This window comes from Chroicocephalus ridibundus, chromosome 10 (assembly GCF_963924245.1).
Source record: "Chroicocephalus ridibundus chromosome 10, bChrRid1.1, whole genome shotgun sequence".
NCBI classification, from domain to species: domain Eukaryota; kingdom Metazoa; phylum Chordata; class Aves; order Charadriiformes; family Laridae; genus Chroicocephalus; species Chroicocephalus ridibundus.
This window is the reverse complement of record NC_086293.1, coordinates 21,923,245-21,942,773: the sequence shown is the minus strand read 5'-3', so window position 1 is coordinate 21,942,773 and position 19,529 is coordinate 21,923,245. Positions and strand designations below refer to the sequence as shown.

At 39.0% G+C, this 19,529-nt stretch overlaps 1 protein-coding gene across 1 annotated transcript in view; it reads right to left on the bottom strand.

Annotated features, from left to right (window-relative positions):
* The window catches only part of EEFSEC (eukaryotic elongation factor, selenocysteine-tRNA specific), a 130,404-nt gene extending 110,875 nt beyond the window's left edge, over window positions 1-19,529 (bottom strand). Inside the window, exon 1 of the mRNA XM_063348208.1 lies at window positions 19,164-19,529. Within this exon, the coding sequence (XP_063204278.1) occupies window positions 19,164-19,437 (274 nt within the window). The 5' untranslated portion in view covers window positions 19,438-19,529. The remainder of the gene's footprint in view (window positions 1-19,163) is intronic.

Below are 19,529 nucleotides of genomic sequence, written 5' to 3'. Positions count from 1 at the left end.
AAGCGTCAAACCTGGAATGCTCCAACTATCATCCCCTCTTTGTTGATGCAACACTTTTGCATCATCAGCCACTGGACATCTTGTTGAGATTAAAAATATTGTGGAGAGCTACTGTCTGTTTAGCAAAGAAAAAAAAAAAAGAGAGAGTCCATGTCAGAAAGGGAGGGGAAAGGAAAAGCCGAAACATGAGCTCATAAGCCTGTTATGGAGGATAAAGGCAGGCTTTGTTTTACTTTATTCATACCAAGTACGAACAAGAGACTCATCACTGCTTTGGAGCTTGAACTGCAAAATTTGTTTTGTATGCAGCACTGCCAACTTTTTTTCCCCCCTCGCATAACTGAACTACCTCTTTCTCAAAAATAGCTTCTGCTGATGCTCCAATCAAGTATTTAAGCCTAGATGAAACCTGAAAAATAGCAACGATTCTGCCCACGCTATAAATTTTGACGCTTCAGAAGCGCATACAAAGGCGTTCTTTTGTAGTAAAGACAAACCTTGGTTATACAACACTTTCTGTCATGAAGTTCTCATATGCAGAAACAAGTAAGTTAAAAGATATGAATATGAAAAAACACTTGGAAGACACACTGGATACCTAGCCACTCTAAGAGTTAGGCAACGCTTATTAAATTGGACAAATTAAATCCGACTTCTCTGGACAGAAAATATTAATTCTTTTTAAAACTCTCAAATGCAGCAGCCAGTCCAAAATTGCAACACAATGTTCAAACAGTACAGTTTTTTGGGAAATCAGAGTAAAAGAACCCTAGTTAGAGAAGGTCTGTCCTCTGACAGAAACACTACCAACCAGCACTGTCTCTAAAAGAGCTCAAGGGCAATGGTAAAAGGCAGCAAGAGAAAAAGCACGGTCTGGGTTCTAGTTTCTTGCTCTTAGGAAAAGGCGAAGAGGGTGGTAATTTACCGTGTACAACCAAATTGTACATGAAAGTTTAAAAACAGCCAATTAAAGCTAACATTATGGAATGGAACTGAGGGTCCGAGTGGAACGCATTAGACACGCATTCCAGAGAATGGCTCCGGAGTCCGCCTGCGAGGCGGATACTGTACAAAGTACAAAGGGTCAAGAAGTTCTTGTGAAGGGAACCCCAGCTTTGACCAGAAGCCATGACAGCTTGCCCACGAGATGAACGTGGCACCCAGTCAGGGGATGACATCAAGGCTGTAGACCTAATTAATAGTTGGTCATCACTTGCGTTGACAGAGTGCTATGGATAGAGTTTGAAAATTACGTCAATTAAGGAAGGGCAAATCTCACTACAATTAAGAATCAAATGGAGGGGGAAAACGAGGAACAAAGACACTCACCACACCTAACAGTAATAAACATGCCTGTTTCAGTTTAAATCTCCTATACTTCTCTCATACATTCAACTAGAGCTTTCCTTCTCTGTCAAGCAGTTCAATCTAGAATGACTAAAAGAGCAACCAACGTCTAGCGGGAAGTTAGAAAAGAAGGAATACTACATCTCAAGTTACTAGGACTATATTACATTTAGCCTTCAGAGTCTTCTGTATTTTGGGGCATGGTGAACCTGAATTTTGGTGAAAGCTTCTTGATTTCTGTGACAGTAATGCAGAAAACTGTTGTGCTGGTATTCCTGCTGCAGCATGTAACCAAATGGAAAAATAAAGATACAACAACTATATTACTCCTTGTGTCATGTAACTCCATCCATACATCCATACGCAAACTGGGAAATTCATTCAACTTCATGACACACAGTTCTACAAGTCTTCTAACACTGACACCCTCACTTCCAAACCTTCACTCCCCCTCTAAAGGCCAACAGGAATTGTAGCCCTTTGCAAGAACAGCAGTGTTGTATTGAGGATGAAAAATATATATATCTTGAAAAAAAAAAAAAAAGTAAGGTTGTCCTCAAGAAAGACATCCTGCAAACAATCTCTGTTTTTATTCCAAGGTTTATTTCAAGCACCTGCATTACTACACAGCTACAGCAGTGCAGCACATGGAAAGAAAGAAACCTCTAAAACAAATCAGTCCCAAACAATTAAATTAAGGATGCCAGCTCTGGGAAAATAGGATACTTTCATTCTCTGCACAGATAATAAGAACCAAAGTAAACAGCAATATTTTGGAAGACAGATTTTTCTGGACAGTCTCGCCAGTTAGTTAACCTGCATTGCGGAATATTTGTTGCTTTCTTAACTTACAAATTTCAGATGAAGAGATGAGTAGTTGAAGAGTTATGTTGCCATTAAATTGTTCTTGCTCAGGTTTTAAGAGTTAATACTGCACTAACAAGGAAAGTTTTTATATGCAAAACCACTGCAACCGTATCACTTGAAACCAAACTTAAAGCAGCCATCTCTTAGTTTATTCTCAGGTTCACTTTTACGGACTTTTCAACACTCACAAAGGCTGTAACTACTGTTTGTTGTAAAAGATAAGTGTGACTCACCACTCCAATTCCAAAAAGAGAGACTTATTTTGTACTCGGTTCTCTGGCCTTCAGGCCACGGCAGACATCAGGCCCTGCCTAACAATTCCATATCAAATCATGACAATAACAAGCATTCTACATAGCTTGCCATTCCGGTAAGTCATGTCACATTGTGCCAGAGAATCTTCTCTGAGGAAGCCATTATCGAGCATATGGTATTATTTCATACTTCCTGCCAGGCCAACAGAAGGGCTTTTGACAGTATATTTCTTTTTATTTTAATTTTTGCTGACTGGGATTGCACAAGATACACACCTCATTTCAGAGTAGTCCCAAGGGGTCAACAGCCGTGTAAATCTCACACCCCAGTACTTCAGGGCAAAACAAACTATATCATGCTGGATACACTATCTAAATTGCCAACGCTACAAAACACTCCAGATATTGCAGGTTGTACGGTATTTGTGTTTCACATTAATACATTCTCCATATAATTAATAAAAGTCCACTGTAATATAAAAGGTGATGCTCTCTGTAAAGGAGGAAAGCAGCACAGAGTTTAATTACTAAATGAAACCGCACACAATACTTGCATAGTGTATTAAGAAGGGGCTGGAATTTAATGATCTATAACCACACAGAGATAAGAGACAGCAGCAATGCTTGAGGTAAATGTTTTCAACAGTACTAATAGGAGGGGAAATTGAAAAAGTTAAGGCATCGTAATTTATAAACAGATGACTTTTTAAAAAATTCAACAGCAGAGTAAGTGCCATAAAAAGATATTACAAATTTCACTGGTAGAATATTAATTTAAAAAAATATTTAAAATAATTTGAACAATTTATTATTTTAATTAAGATACTTGTGTGAATGCAGCTTTGTGGCCAACTAAGGAGCAAAATACGGACCTGGTCTGAGTTTGTACTAGTTTGGACCTTAATCCTGCGAGCTCCCTTTACAGAGTTCATTCCAACAAGGCTGCGTGGATGCAGATCACCCAGCCGGGCTTGGAACCGTTACCTCTGCAGAGCCACAAGCGCACACGGCACCTCACAGACAAACACGAAACAAGGCCCCAGCTTTAGAAACCTCACAGGCTAAGTTGCTCCCTAAAATAATGAAAATATTTTAGTCTTGGACACAGCCAGGTTATTTTATCGCTTCAAGTTTTATACTTAGGAAAGCATAGATCTTGTGATGTGAACATACAGAAACCAGCAACATACAAACCCAGTCCTTTTATCTGTAAAAACCCCTATAATTACAGAAAAAAGTTTTCTATTAGGGTATGTTGAAGAATCTCAAAAAGTGAAGTTGTTCAACACAACCCTGCACAGTAATTTCATAGTACAGCTCAAATACTATACAAAACAGAACACGCTTAGATTATCATAGATATTTCAGAATAATTCAGAGCAAATCCCCCAGCATTTTCTCTAGGATGAATGAACAACTGAATTAAATAAAAGTGCTGACTCAAAGGCACGGGCATTTTACAAGTATTAGTGGCAGTCTGTGTACATTGTTTGTGAGCAGTAACACACCTGTTGGTTAAGTAGAACATTACTCAAGATCAAAACCTTCATCAAGACCAGAGCTGTGTTTCTGTGACCAAGAAGGGTCATCAGAAGAAAAAGTACAAGAGGTCTCCCAGCTCTGCATCCCACGCTCAACCTCCTAGGTTTCATTTGATAATTAAGAACCGCTACTTCTCCCCCAAATCTAAATCTAAATTTTCAAGCTAAAACAGAGGCTGACAACATCCCCAGGGAAGTGGGAAGAAAGCCTACAGAAAACAAAGTCTGCTCAGAACACACATTGCTCTGCCAGGCTCATGTGACGAGCTCCCAGGAATGCTGGCACTGCTCAAGTTATTCAATGGAAATACGCAACAAAGACTAAGAATCCTAGAGAAACAAGAAAATAATATGGAGTGGAAAGCAGTAATGCTTCTACTCCATAGTATACCATACTTGTAAATTTGCATTTTCACTGCACAGTGTAACAAGCACATTTCAAGAGACCACTACGCTCAGCAAAAATTCAAAGAGCGGCAACTACAGGCACTGAGCCGTCACTATCTCGCTTGGACGCGACTCCAGAAATGAAGTGTCCAGGAAATCATCTGCACTCGCTAATCAAACCTCCGTGATATGATTTCACAGGTGACCAAGAGAAGAAATTCCTAAGCAAGAATACAAAACAGTATCAAAAGTATATCAAGAATAGCCGAAGATTACACACTTCCCTCTTCACAGAAACCCATTCTTAGATGCTTTTGCCTTTTATGAGTTGGGGTTTTTTTATATTCTTAACTATTATTTTTCACATTTTGTTAGGTCTTATTTCCCCATTCACATCTTCCAGACTCCAAGAGAACAATAGATTCTAAATTAAGCTTTCTGACAGCAAGAACTAGAATTACAGAACAAGGGATGGAAAACTCAGAATGAGAATTTCACTTCAGATGAACTTAAGTAAATATGCTTCATTTGTTATCCAGCCACCTCAGTCTTCACATCAAACAATAGAGACAACTGCTGTTGAAGAACCATATAATAATAACGGAAGAGAAATACAAAGGAACTTTATTAAGTATATTCTTACTGACAATTTACTATAGACTTAAATTAAATTTTGTTAGAAGAGTTCCTTAAAGTACTCCAAATAAATTATTTTTTATTAATTATGTTTAAAGTGTCACAGTTAATCTGCTTTTGAGGAAAAAATTATTTTGCCATTTTGTTAAAATATAACATTGAAATAAAGTGTATGAAGAGGAAAAAAGGTAAGTAATATAGGTACAGAAAATGAAATAGTCTTTAATGACTGGTCTACAGAGAAGTAAAAAAAAATAAATCACATAAATAGGTATTTAATTTTTTTTTCTTCCTTAATAAAGTAACACTATTCTCCATTTATATGATTTTTACCTCTAGAGTGTCCTATTAAGCAAGGTACACATTGGAGGAAAACGTGAGAGACCACAAGGCGGGGCCGGGATTTTAAAAAACACAACTTTGGTCATTTGTAGTCTCCCTGTTTAAACATACATAATGTTCCCTGTTACTCAGAAAGATAAGAGTTAAGTGTACAATGAGAAGATTCGCCTCTCTCGGAGCACTAGATTCTGTTGGTCCAAGGAAAATTAAATCACAGTATCTCAGAGTATACAAGTTTTGGGAAGGGCTTTACCAGCAAAATGAAAGCTTTGAAGTTTTCGGTACCAAGAAATAGCAGCAACAATCTAGTCCCTCTGCAGCAGCACTGGGAGGGCAAAGAAGCCTATTTCAGTTCTGTTAATAAACTAGAACTCAAGCCTGTATACTGTTAAACCTGAAAGCAAACTAAATAGGTACTTTTAAAACATACAAATGAAAAACATGAAACAAACAGAAAAGGCGGGTTATCAGCAACCCCACTCCCCCTGCCACAAACCATTCTACCTCGCAGTCCATCAGTGCCCACTACACTTAATCCTTATCCAATTACAACAAAAAATGAGCAAGGGCAGCTTTTAATAGTATTGAGATCCTTTTCTCCTCACTCTTACATGTACAGGAAAAACCAACATATATTTATCAAGAAATGGCTCTTCAACCCCATTTCCCACTCCACTGTCCCTCCTCTTTTCTTTCTCCCCTGACTCCCCTTGTGAAAAGGAAAAAAGATCTTTTAAATTCATTTGTGGACCTGCCAGCCTAGCAACATGAAGGAAAAATCCATTCCAACTACAAGCTTCAAGATCAGCCTGCTACACTGCTTATTCCCCTGGCACCCGGAAGAGGCATACCGTGAACCACTGATGTCCAGCAGACAAAGTCTGGAGGTGCACTTCAAAACTGAATTTCTAAAAATTCTGACTGGCAGAAAAAGCCCACCAAACTCATATATTCCACTTCTCTTCAAAAAAAAACAACCTCAAGTAAGATTACCATGAAAAGCAACACCAAGACTATAAACACTTCTCTGCTGCTTTCTTGCATGTTCTCACACAGCAAGGAAAAAAACCAACCTGCTGAAATTGCTAAGCATCAGCCAAATTCGATAAACCAGCCTATCTCTAACTGTAAATGCATCACTAAGATAAACGAATGTATAATTGAAGAGTACTAATCACTGCTAAATGAAATGCTGAAGTCACCAAGAAAGAGGACACCCTCGGTGATTAAAGCTCAATTTTTTTGGTTGCTCAGACTCAACAGAAGTCGAAAGACAGACTACAACTCAGCCATTTAAAATATTTTGCAACGTTCATTACCACTTAGCAGCAAAACATATTTTCCAGAATATATTTAATTTTGGAAAATTAGCTTGATGGGCTATTTTGCTGACCTACTGCGAAGTCACGTTTGCCACCTGTAAGCTAGTAATGCCCGAGCATCCTGTATTTCAGTCGCGACTGCTAACCACACAGCTTTCTTAGGAGAAGTTCTCATAAACGTACTGTTGCAGCTGAGCGGATCTTGGCTGCTTTTTTGCATCTATACTGCACTATGCTTCTGGCACCTAAAAGAATTTTTTTATTTTTTTTTTTTTCTTAGGGAACAGACCCCACTTTAGCATCCTCTTAGCAGAAACACATTTCCCATTCACAAAACCTACTTATTCCACTTCTGAACAAGCAGCACCTGAAGAAGCACTTACACGGACTACAACAAAAATACAAATCTTTCACAGAAAGCATAACAGCTTCTGAACAGAATAACAACATCCCCAAGATGTGTGCTTTTTGATTATTTCATCCTGGTGCCCTGAAAATTTTCAGCAGTAAACACAGTCGCATTTGAGATGCTATGAAGCTGTTAGCTCCCCAATACAAACTGAAAATGCTGCTGAAATATCAGATGCTGCAAATAGATATTAGACAACTTAAGCATTCTTGTAACTATTGTTCCAACTGTTCTTACATGAGCTCATAAGTTACTGCAAAAACGTTTAAAACAGTATGCATAAGCTTTGAAAGGATACTGTCAACTAATTTAAATTGCATGTTACTCAATTCCGGTTTTACCTGGGATTGCCTCGATTATATGTAAGAACACACAAAAAAAGCTCCATAAACCCGACGTCACTTTCTGCATCATCTACAACTTTCCTAGCTACAGTCTATCATTTTCTTAATGGAACAAAAACAAAGATTTTTAAAATTCAAAGGGAAAAGAAACAAGTACAGTAACCAAAATAATTTTCAATCACTGCATCAATTTCACTACATTTCTAAAAAAAAACAAAAAAACAAACAGTATTCTTTTAAAATAAGTTAAGCACTTGCGGGTTGCTTGCTGCAGGGTCAGTAAAGAAACGGACAGCAAGGCTTGTGTTTAAAAAAAACCAAAAGCTAAATTTATCTTCACTTTTGATTTGTTTGGCTTTAAGTTACAACAAAGAAAACATTAAACCCCACAAAAGCAGTGCTGGCTATAACTAGAATAATCAACTATTTCATACAGTAAATAAAGCTTCAAAACAAAAAAAGAAAACACATTTAGGGACACATAATGAAAAAAACACCCACACACCCACAATTTGTTAGTGAATACAGTTCAGTAATGAAAACACATCTGGAGATGAACCTTCTGTAAAGACTGGATTTTCAGCCCCCGATTTTGGGTTGTTTTTTTTTTTTTAAAGAACTTAGCTTCAGTTCAAAACTCTTTCCTTCCCTTAAGCAAAAGAGTATTTTCTCCATGCAAGGTTTGGTACAGTTTGATTTAACCAAATATACATCTATTTTTTTTATATTGCCTCTGGATGCACTATACAGCACCACGGACAAGTGAATCTCTTCCCACAAAAGATTCCAGTTAAATAGCAATTTTGGACAGAAAAAGCTAGCGTTACTGGATATCATAATACACACCAGGGAGAGTAAAGGGAGAGCTCAATTACAAACACATGGGTAAACATCACCAGGCACCACAAACTTTATCACAGCACTTGAGATAATGGGAGGATCTCAGCTGTTAGGCAGGTGAAAAGCCAACTCAGGCAAAGAAATACACATTTTGGTCCCTGCCGCAGGGTGAACACCTATCACACAGCAAGCACACTGAAGGAGCAAAACTATTTCCTTAAACAACTCCCTCAGGGATGCCCGACTCGTGACTTTTGAATATTTGAATATTACTCGTGACTTTAGCAATACTGGTGGCATGCCATATACAAAGATAAATATTATCAACAATTATTTCAAGTTTTCTTATTATGGATTTTATTTTTAGGTGTATAAACACATGCATATAATGTTAGAATATTGACAGACAGCACCCAAAGTCTCAGTGTTATATGCCTGATGCAGGTTCCTTAGCTGAACAGCAGCGTTGACACTTGGGATTTTGTTGTTGTACTTTTCAGTACTTTAAACTGAACACTCATCGTCCCACTGAGATCAGGGAACGATTCTGATGCCGAGTGGTTTTAAGAATGACAACGTTTTGGGGTTTCGTTTTAGTCTCTAAATGCAGCCTAGACACTCAAAATTAAGAACCATTTGAAACATTTCCTTATTCTCTGCTGAAATGCCTCTTGGTCAGTTCTTCTGACGCCTTTAAAGAATACTTTATAGATCAGAGTACAGACTCCAAAAATTTTATACTTAACACTCAGTACATTTCAAAGACGTTATGGGAGAGTATGGTTCCAAAATTGCATACGTATAGAACTGCACAATAAAGTCAAATAACACAAAATACTTATCTGAACTTTTCCATCACACAGCAACACTGATGGCACACGAATATTCCAATTTTGCAGGATCGGGCAAGCTACCTCTATAAAATTGTGTGTAATTTTTTCCATATCCACATTCACTTCCACACTTAGGTTCAGTTCATCCACAACCAGCACTACCGTACTGGTGCGATCCTTCAAGATGCCGAACACCCCCAACAAACACCGAAGTGTGAGGGTTAACAGTAACACTTGCTGATAGGTCCTAAGCCCTTTGCAATTTGGGGGAGACGCAAGTCCAGCGCTATTTCATGGCTGCAGTAGGTTAGGAGCTTACCCTTGCAAACAGATCATTCACAGAAATCTACCTAAACCCCCATTTACTATTTTTCCTTCTCTCCTATTCCAACAAATCCCCAAAACACAAGAGCTGCTACGGCTCCCCTGACTGCATGGTGCAAACACCCGGCAGCGGGTGACAGCCCGACGAGAGCAGCACAAACCCAAGAGGACCGAGACACACCACTAATACTTTACATATATGCTCCAAGCCACACTTTAAATCATTTCACACACTAGAATGTCAGCGTGGATAACCACTGCCAGAACACAACACAGAATCCCCCGAAGTCAACCACAGGTTCAGGTAATCATGACCTCCCTTTTTACAACATAAATGCATAATTTCCGCACCACTCTTTGATGAAGGGACCACAGACTTAAAAAGAGGAAACAATTACAGTCATTAGAATTTCACCCAAGCATGAGATTTAATCTCAGGCCATGGTCTTGCCAATGGCTGTGGGGGTCTCAATGGAGACAAAATTGCTCTGTGGGAGAAAAAAATGCCTCGATGATGACATTAGTCAGCAAGAGAGACTGAGCTTTGTCTTCCATCCAACAGCACGGTCAAATACAAGGAAACCATTTTCCCTCCCCCTCTCCTTGATCCTAAAAAAGAAAACTACAATAATTTTGTTTCTTTCTCTGAAACGCAGTTTTTGCATGCTTTGGAAATTTTCCTCTCCATAGCAATACTGCTGGAAGGGAAGTCTTTAATACAAGAAAAGTAGATTTAAGCATGAATAAACATCTACGACAAAAGACATTTCCCCTTGCCTAGCCTTGTTAATATAATTGGATACTTCTATCAACAATTCTGAAACACTTCTATAGCTTTTCCTTACCCAACAGGTTCTCAAAGACCATTTCAAATTTTATATATACAGGAATCATCTCTAAAATATGCTCATTTGCTCTACAACGCGTTTAATGGAAGTAAGACAGGTGAAACTTTGCCAAACAAATCAAGGCAAAGTTCCACAATGAAAAAGAGCCCCCAAGATCTCAGAGTACCAGCTACTCTTATATGCCAACCACTTGTTGCATCCCAAATAAGACACAAAACAAAGGAAAACTTTGGCACAGAAGACAAGAAACTGCTACAGGGGATTGGATTAAATTCATTTTTCTGGCACTGAAGAAAAAGCAGATCTGCAGTGGACAAAACAACCTTCATGATCCTTCTATGGCATGGAGTAAAAGAAAAATAAGTTTTTAAACAAAACTGTTAGCCCAAATGAATCATCTCTTCTCCAAAACCTGGGGTAAGGGGCCTGGATTCTGATTTTTCACTCCCCGTTATCATCCTTTAGCCCCACAATGCTCCTGTATGCAAATGTATTCATTTTTGTTTAAGCTATCCTCTCTATTCCATTTCCTTTTCTTCCACTATTCACTAACTCTTTCTGCTATTACATCAACATATATACGTGTGTGTATATATATGTTTGGGTGGTTGCAACCACCCCTAGAGCTGGTAATGCTGATAATTACAGTCTAATGTAGAATTAATCAGCTGAAGTTTGAAACAGAGATCATAATTCAAATTGGAAGCCAACACTAACCATTTCACATTCACTTGAAGAGATTAGACAGACCGTGCAAGAACATTTTGGTAGAATAACTGATAAGGAGATGGGAAATAAGAATTATTGGTATTTACTTACCCTGCAATGCTTTTTGGAAGCAAACAGTTTAAAGGAAGCACTTCAGAATGGCTATTTAATCTGAATTTTACAGATAGCACAGAGAATATTTTCTCACAGAATGCACGGTATCTTTGCAATCATAGCTATCGTACAAGCTGTTCAAGTCTTTCTTTGCTGGAGCTCTCACTCAATTTTGCTCCATTATGAGCTGTGACCCTCAGAACACAATGCATTCAAGAATCCAGCTGGAAATTACCACCACAGAACATCCGCCCTTGCTCTTCAGCTCACCAGCCCAACAGTAAGGTTCCTAGACAGAAAACAACTGGCTGCCACACAGAGAAGCAACTTTTTATTCCACTTAAGGGACTTTAACAACGGCAATGTGGGGGTTTGGGTTGCTCACTTGGCTAGATCTGTTGCGTGTCTGCTTTATAATTATAACCTACATTTTTCTTTCCGCATTCTGCTTTTCTAGGGATTTTGATAAACAGTGCTTTACAACAGCCATCCAAGAACATACATTCTAGTACAAACAAACAAAAACAATAGAGAAACATACTAAGGAAGCTAAGTTTGTGGCTCCATCAAACTAAACTAGCTATTAAAAGTGGGTTCTATACATAAGCAATGTATCATTCAACTTCTATCTAGCATCTGCTAATTGAAGGCAACTTCTAAATCAAGCTGTAGAACAAATACAGTAGAACCTTATTAAGCCAGTTCGTTGATTAGTAGACCACTGAATTACTGAACTGGACTATTTAGCAAGCAAACATATCCATCATCAGTAAAAACACTACTTTGAAAAGTGTGCTTTAAATTTATTTTGACACAGGTAATTTTAACTACAAATATGCTTCATATTTTACAGTAAGTTGTGCCAGATTTTATGCAGGTATTTATAAGACTTTGCTACATTAGCTGATATTTAAAAACATCTAAAAATGGATTAATAAAGCTTGACCACTCTCCCAAGCAGCTTACAAAATAATTTCAAGCAAGGAGAAACAAAAAGCAAAAGTGAAATGAAAGGGCATGTAGTTGTTTGATGAATGCTTGCACACAGCATGACGGAACAAAGAAATTCTGTTTTTAAATCAATAGGAAGAATGATCAAACAGACTCAGCACCATTACAGTGCTGGGTTATTATGTTTTTCTGAGAAGCTGTCAAGTTGTTGTGTCAAATAATGAAGTGTGAATTAGCACAATTTTGTTGTATACAAGCAAGTACGCACACAAACACTCAAAAGCTTTGTAGAAAAAATGTCCTATATTAGCAAGAGACAATTTAACATTCTAACAAGGTTCAATAAAGCCACTCATGTTTACAATCTACATTTAAGATTGAGAATTCAATTATAAATCACATCTTCAGAACAAGATATGCACAATTTTTTTTTTAACCAAACACAGGAAAGAGTACATTTCTGTCAGGATTCTTACAAGAATGGGATTATTCACTATAACTTTTGAGACCAGAAGACAATGGCCCTCTGGCTTCTTTTAAACTTTTCAACACATAAAAGGAAAGGAAGACCCTTCCCATTTTGCTTTCTAATATTACTTAAGAGTTGCTGTATAGTTTAGGAGCTGGTTGAACCTGCGTAACTTTAATAGAGAAATCAGCTTCAAGTAAAAAAGCAGAAGAGGGTATAGAATAGAAATTGTAGCAGTCAAGTAGACTAGTCTCGCTGTCACATAACTCAAAAAACATTAATATACAGAGAAGTAAGAAGCTATGCATAATAAATGGCAAGTTAGAACCACTACAACTATGACATAGATAGTGATCTACCTGTGGAATTTTTATTTTAATAGTGCCGTGGCACACACATAAAACCAAGTTTTATTCTACTCTTAATCTCACCCGACAAACCCCGTATAGCACAGAAGTGGTTCAAAACAGGTTTGGTACAACTACCTTGCTTTTGCTTAGTTATTAGGTGACATATAGAAATGGGGAAAGAAATAAAATAATTGTATACACTAATCCGTGGTTCGCACCTTACCAATTGCTTTACAGGTTAAACTAGATAAACTTTCTATAAATACAAAATAAAAAAACAAGCCCTTTTATGCGGATGAAGAGTCATACCACTCACATGCAACTTCAGTGAAAACCAGCTGTTTCATCTCACCTGTGTTACTGACATCCCATACATTTTTATTGCTCAGATATAAAAAGCACTACCCAAACTGTAGATGAAATAAGACTAACCTTCCGTAAAACACAGAGGATTTTTTCTTTAGGAATGGGAAAAATTAAGCCACAGTCATGTTCCAAATCTTCTGCTTAATTCTGTTTCAATTCAAAGTAAGGTCACTCCATCCCTGCTGACCTGTTACCCTGTGCACTTATCATTAAGATCCCCATCGTAAGCAAACACTGCCCTCTTGTGCACTGCACCATCCAGAAGACAGAGTTGCACTTTGGGGGCTGGGGAGAGGGGGAATTTTAGAGCAGCAATATTTTTTTATACCAGCTGCCTTTTCTTTATGCATGCTCCTTAATTAAAAGAGTGCCTTTCATTTTAAAATGTCAATACTCCTTTAATTTGTCAGACAAGTATCAGGCACCAGCCAAATTACTTAAAGCGAATTAAAAAAAGACACAGTTTCAATTTCTAGAGAAAAGTGTTTTCATTTACAGAAATAAAGTTTATTTATTTACATTTTTAATAGAAAGCAATGTCAGCAATTTACAAGCACCATGAACCCAACAAGTTTAATAGGGTTTAGAAAACATTCACATTAGCACTAGTTGAACTCTCTTGGCCCATGAGTACTTCCATAACATCAACCACTACATAAAGGCTCATGAACATGAATTACATGACATGGGAGTTGTATTTTAATATTTTTTTCACCAAACAAGGTTCATTATTATAGTATTCGCACTTCAAGCTGGCAGCCAAAGTCCTCAAGAATCTCCAGGGACTTCTCTCTGACCAGAACCGTATCCACTGAACAACACACGGCGCTCTTTCCTCCAGAGAACAACAGGTTTCCCTTCAACATGTGCATTCAACAGCAAGAGAACCCCATATAAATCTACATCATCCATCTATACACTCTACAACTATAAAACTCTACTTGTTCAATCACCTGGAATGGAAAAAACGAGAACTGTCACATGCTCACAAAGGTGTGAACAAGCAAAAGTTGACACTGACAGAAGTGTATTTTCATTACAGTAACACAAAGGTAACCCTGAGTTTACAAATCCTCTTAAAACTCAGCAAAATAATTAATCTGTGATAAAAATACTTCTCTGCGCGCACGATGTTAATCTTACAAATAATCTGCATCTGACTGAATCTGAATGCTGGTAGCAAGACCACATTTCCCTTGATCTCCCAAGACTGTTTTCATTGTACTCATTTGCATCAGCAAGACATGCTTTTGCTACGCTCATTTCCCCCTCCCCAAGCTCTTGTGCAAGTTCAAAAGTCTTGGCCCCTCCAATGTATCAGGTCTGAATTAATACCCTTCCTTAACAGAACACAGCAGCAAAGTGGAAACAGACACTCGGGAGGCAGTTTTCTTTGAAAGGAGCTGCAGGGACAAACGGTGACAATGAAGCTCTAGTTATAAAGTATAAAGGTCAAAGGTTCAGACAGGCATAAGGACTACAAAACTACAGGTTTGTCAGAATTCCCCTCCCCGGGTTTAGACAACCAGGGTCAAGCAGTAGCTTTCCAATTAAAACCCTATAAAGCTACTCTGTCCTTTGAACTTCATAGGGGAGAAAAAAAAAAAAAAAGACAACTTTCTGTTTTAGAAGTTCTTTTGAGGAACCATCTCAAAATCCAAGAGATAAAGGGCATCTGACAACAGCTCACCTAAAGCAAACACGGCGGCAGCGGCCCTTCGCTGCCTGTGTGTGGGGAAGCCAGGATGAGGTAATCATGTTCTTCTGTATTAGTGTGCTGACCCTTTGTAGGGCATGAAATTAACCATCAGCAAGTAAAAAATCTGCTACTGGTTAAACTACTTTGCTACGCAAAGTGGTCTTAAAATGAAATATGGGGATTGAATTTCTTCTGGCAGATTGACTCATATAACCTCTCTGCAGGCATCCCTTACTGCTGAACTCATTTGAGAAACCATTCCAGACCCTACTGGATGCATAGCTCCGCAACAAACAAATGTAAAAGCAACTCTTATTTCACTTTGCTGAAATTTAACAAAAGAACAGAAGCTTAAAAAAAAACCATAGGGCTGTGACAGAAACTATCCCATCTCAGTGTAAAATTTTAGCAAAATGCCACTCTAAATCTCTATAGCAATAGAAAAATAGTAATGATAAAAATATCGCATTTTGCAGTCGTTCCTTCAGTGCTGAAAGCAAGTATGAGGCTGACATGGGTGCTTCTTACTGCTTGTGACAAGCCAAAGAATTGACCCTTAAGATTCAGTTATTCAGGTTTGTTTTCTCTGTTTAGCAAGTCAGCTACGAACAACTATAACTACAATTATTTGTTGTGTTGCTTGATACATGATAGACAGACAAGATCCTGCTAGAGCATAGGAAAAAGTCTTGACATCATTGTAAAATAAAGAATTCTGTTCTTGCTGTTCAAAAGACAAAAAGAAATATACAAGACAGTGCAAGCCATCCAGCTATCCACAATAACTTAATACCTTCCTGCCACATCAGACACCCAAAAGTCTGCTGTTAAAGAATAAACCAGTACGGTTTAAATACAAGTGAAAGCCATGATGTAGTAAGCAGTACTGCAGTGAGTGCCTATCATTTATTCCATTCCAACCTTGACTATCACCTTCCAGCTAAAACTTTAAGAGAGCATCTTGGGTGGAACTGTCTGCAACATTTACAATTCCCAGCACGCAGGTAAAAAAAAAAAAAAAAAAAAAAATCTTTTGATTTAACATTTGATACGTTTTGTTTTCAAGGACAAGTTTTGCAAGAAAAATGTAGCCACACAGAATGAAATACGACTTCTATTTTCCATTCCATTTGGTTACTGCTCAACTGTTCTGCATTCATTTAATCCTAAGGTATTGTCTCCAAATAAGCATCTTGTGAGTGACTGTGAGAAGTATTTGCAAGGTCAAGCACTACAATGCAATACTAGATTCAGCTGTGAAAAAAATCTACTTCAAGAATTACCTAAATACAGAAACATGTGAGAGAATGGCAAATAGTATAATTTAATCTGTAAGCAGCTTTATCAGATTTGTACAGCAAAGGAATTAACCCTTTGAGCACTGCGGGAGCACAGAAAAGATGACACTTAGAGAGGACGGAACTGGACTAGAAGATAGCCTGGGCACCACTGATGAAAATGGCACCCTGGAAGAGAAGAGCTGAAATAAAAGGAAAAAGAAAGAAAAAAAAAAAAAAAAAAAAGACCACAGGCTTCCCTTGTGACACCAGTGAGGAGCTCCTCAAAAGGAATGCCTTGAGCTAGTTGCCTTATGGGGGACTGACCAATAATGCCGGTGCTACCCAGCCACAGCTGACAGCATTTCCATACGACAGGTCACTCAAGCGGAAACCAACTAGTTTACCCCACTTTCATTTAAAAAATAAATAAAAAGAGAGCTTAAAATAAGAGCACACAATAACATATTTTCACACCTGTAGCTTCTGCTTCTACTGCAAAAGCTGCATGCACATGACTAACACAGATGAGAAGGCTGCTTCAGAGCCCTCTGTTGTCATTCCAGCCTCTGATTCCTCACATCCAGCTCCCTTTCCCACAGCTCTCCTAAGCTCTAGCTTTTCTGTAGGTTAACTCACAACTACAGCTATTGTGGGACTTAATTTCAGAAGAGCAGTACTTTAAAGAGGTGTGAAAAATCTGAGGCGCAGAATAAACAGCGAAAGATAAAGTATTTTGCACTTATGTTTTATTTAAAAACCTTAAATATAGAAAATCTGTAGTAACAGGGAAATCACAGACTCCATCAAAAAGAAAAAAGTAGTAGCATTCCTGGTTGCAAAGAAAATGCTTGGAATGGTGAAACCTAAACATTTATGTTTAGGAAACAGATTAAAATAATCCCAAATTTTTAAAGTATCATTATCTGGGAGGCCTAGTTTTCCATTTCTGAAGAGCTGGAGAAGTTGATAATACTGAAATATGGACACCTAAACAGTGAAGGATGTATCCTGTTACACAAGATACGCTATATTTCAGTTTGAGTTTCACCAAACCATACTAAAACTGTAAGTACCTAAATAGCTTCACAGGCACAGATCAGGTTTTATCATCAAGGTTTCACCTTTTAAAACTGGTAGTAAAAAAAAAAAAAAAAAGCATCCACTATCAAGATATATGGATGCTATAAAGCAGAAACCCGAAATTTCTAATTCTTTAAACTAAATATTAACACAATACTGCACTTTCTCTACAACTCTTTCTTAACATACAGATTTGCAGTAAGTTACACTAATCAAATGTTTTCATTAAGATACATAATCTGGTATAACTAGAACTAAGCAAGTTTGACATGCTTACGTGTCTGATTGCTACCTGTAAAGAATTATTTTTGCTGGGAAGAAAACTCTATCATGCCATCTAGCCTAGATCTTTTCTTCTCCCAGCATGGCCTATCAATAAGGAAATTCGAATAACTTATTCAACCAACGTGGACAGCTGTGACCTAATCCTTTGAAGCTCTTCATACAAACAACAGGAAGCAACAAGAACTCTATGCATTAAATAGTCACCCCAGATAAGTTTTAAAGTGATTTAAAAAAAAGAAACTGTTTTTCTAAGTTTTCCCATGTCCTCTTCATGAGAAAGTTTACCCCACTCAGATTAGTTGTTTCTGGCACAAAGGAATGTCAAACTACAAGTCACTCTTCAGCACATCCAAGAAAAGTTACCATTTGCCAAAGTAAACTTTGTTCTTTAGAAGATAATCAGGTGCTTACAATTACTTAAGAATAACAGCTGATTGTGAAGCACAAAAGAAGACCGGGAGACCACAGGTTTCTGGAATTTAGCTCACAGCCTTGCAGCTGTAGAGCACACATTAATGGTACAGAGCGCTCTACTGCTGGTGAAATCAGGAAGTAAGTAAATGTTTACTATCCTATCCAAAAGAAAAACAAACAATACAATTCAGTTACTGCTATCACCACTTACAAATAATACATCTGTTCAAAAGGGGGTTAATTCATGCATCATGAAAAGTAAATTGGTCTGAACCTCAGCCTAGCTCAGAAGAAACACAGACTGCATTACAAAACTACCAGTTGACTGCTGGTACTACAAAACCACTAGTTGACACTCAAGAGACACTAGCAATGGAAATGCATAGGAACTGAACGTTCAGAGATCCCTGTAGTTGCAGTTTATCAACCTGTGATTACTTTAAACAGCTGCAAACTCCATTATACCCTTAGCCAAGCACCAAGCACTTCTTAACTCCTTTTACAAGGGATAGAAGAGGATGTTGTTTCTCACAGAACAAGGCAAACTCATTTAAAAAGAACTCTAATGCAAACCAGATTAACCTTCCAATATCCTCCACAAAGACTAAAATGGAAAGTTACTAAATTCCACAAAACTATTTCTACGTATAAGATTATCATGCTAGAACTCCCCAGTCTCTCCAAGTTCAGCAAGAGCATGTCCAGCAGGTACACCACAGCTCTCAGCCTGGGAATATCAAACTCTGACAGCTTTAACAAGTGAGAAAGTATAAATTAATATCGCCCTTTAATACCAGAAACAAGGTTTCCATACACAATAAAGAAAACTCTTTCTTCCAAGTAAGCATAAGAAAACTGACCAGGCCTGACTGTCTAAAGCGCACTCAGAGGATTCACATTTACAAACTGTTCTTCTCTGAGCACGGGTGTTTTATTTGAGGGGCAATTACTTGGTGTGACCAACCGACGAGGCCCGTGACAAGCCTGACACCCCACCCGCGCCTTCCCCTCGCCGGGCAGCCGGAGAGCCCGGGGCTCCAATGGGCTCAGGCGAGCAGGAAGGGCCCTGCTCGCCCTTACCGGGGGAAACCGGGACCTCGACGAGGGCTGGGGGACCCAAGGCAGGGGTGGACGCCCCCGCTGCCCCCCTTACCGCCGATGATGGTGCGGATGAGGGAGGCGTGCCCCGGGCAGTCGACCAGGGTGAACTGGAGCTCGCCGGGCCCCGGGCCCAGCTGTGGCGGCAGGGCCGTCCGCAGGCAGGAGAAGCCCAGATCCAGCGTGATGCCCCGCGCCCGGCTCTGCGGCGCCCGGTCGAAGGCGGCGGTGGAGCCGGTGGTGCTCAGCGCCCGGGCCAGCGCCGTCTTCCCGCTGTCGATGTGGCCCAGGACGCCCACGTTAACGTTGAGGACGCGGGGGGCGGCCATGACGGCGCTGCACCCGGCCGGTCCGTCCCAACAGCGCCCCGGCGGCAACGCGGGCCCCACCGCCGCCGTTCCGCCGCCGCCTCAGCCCCGGG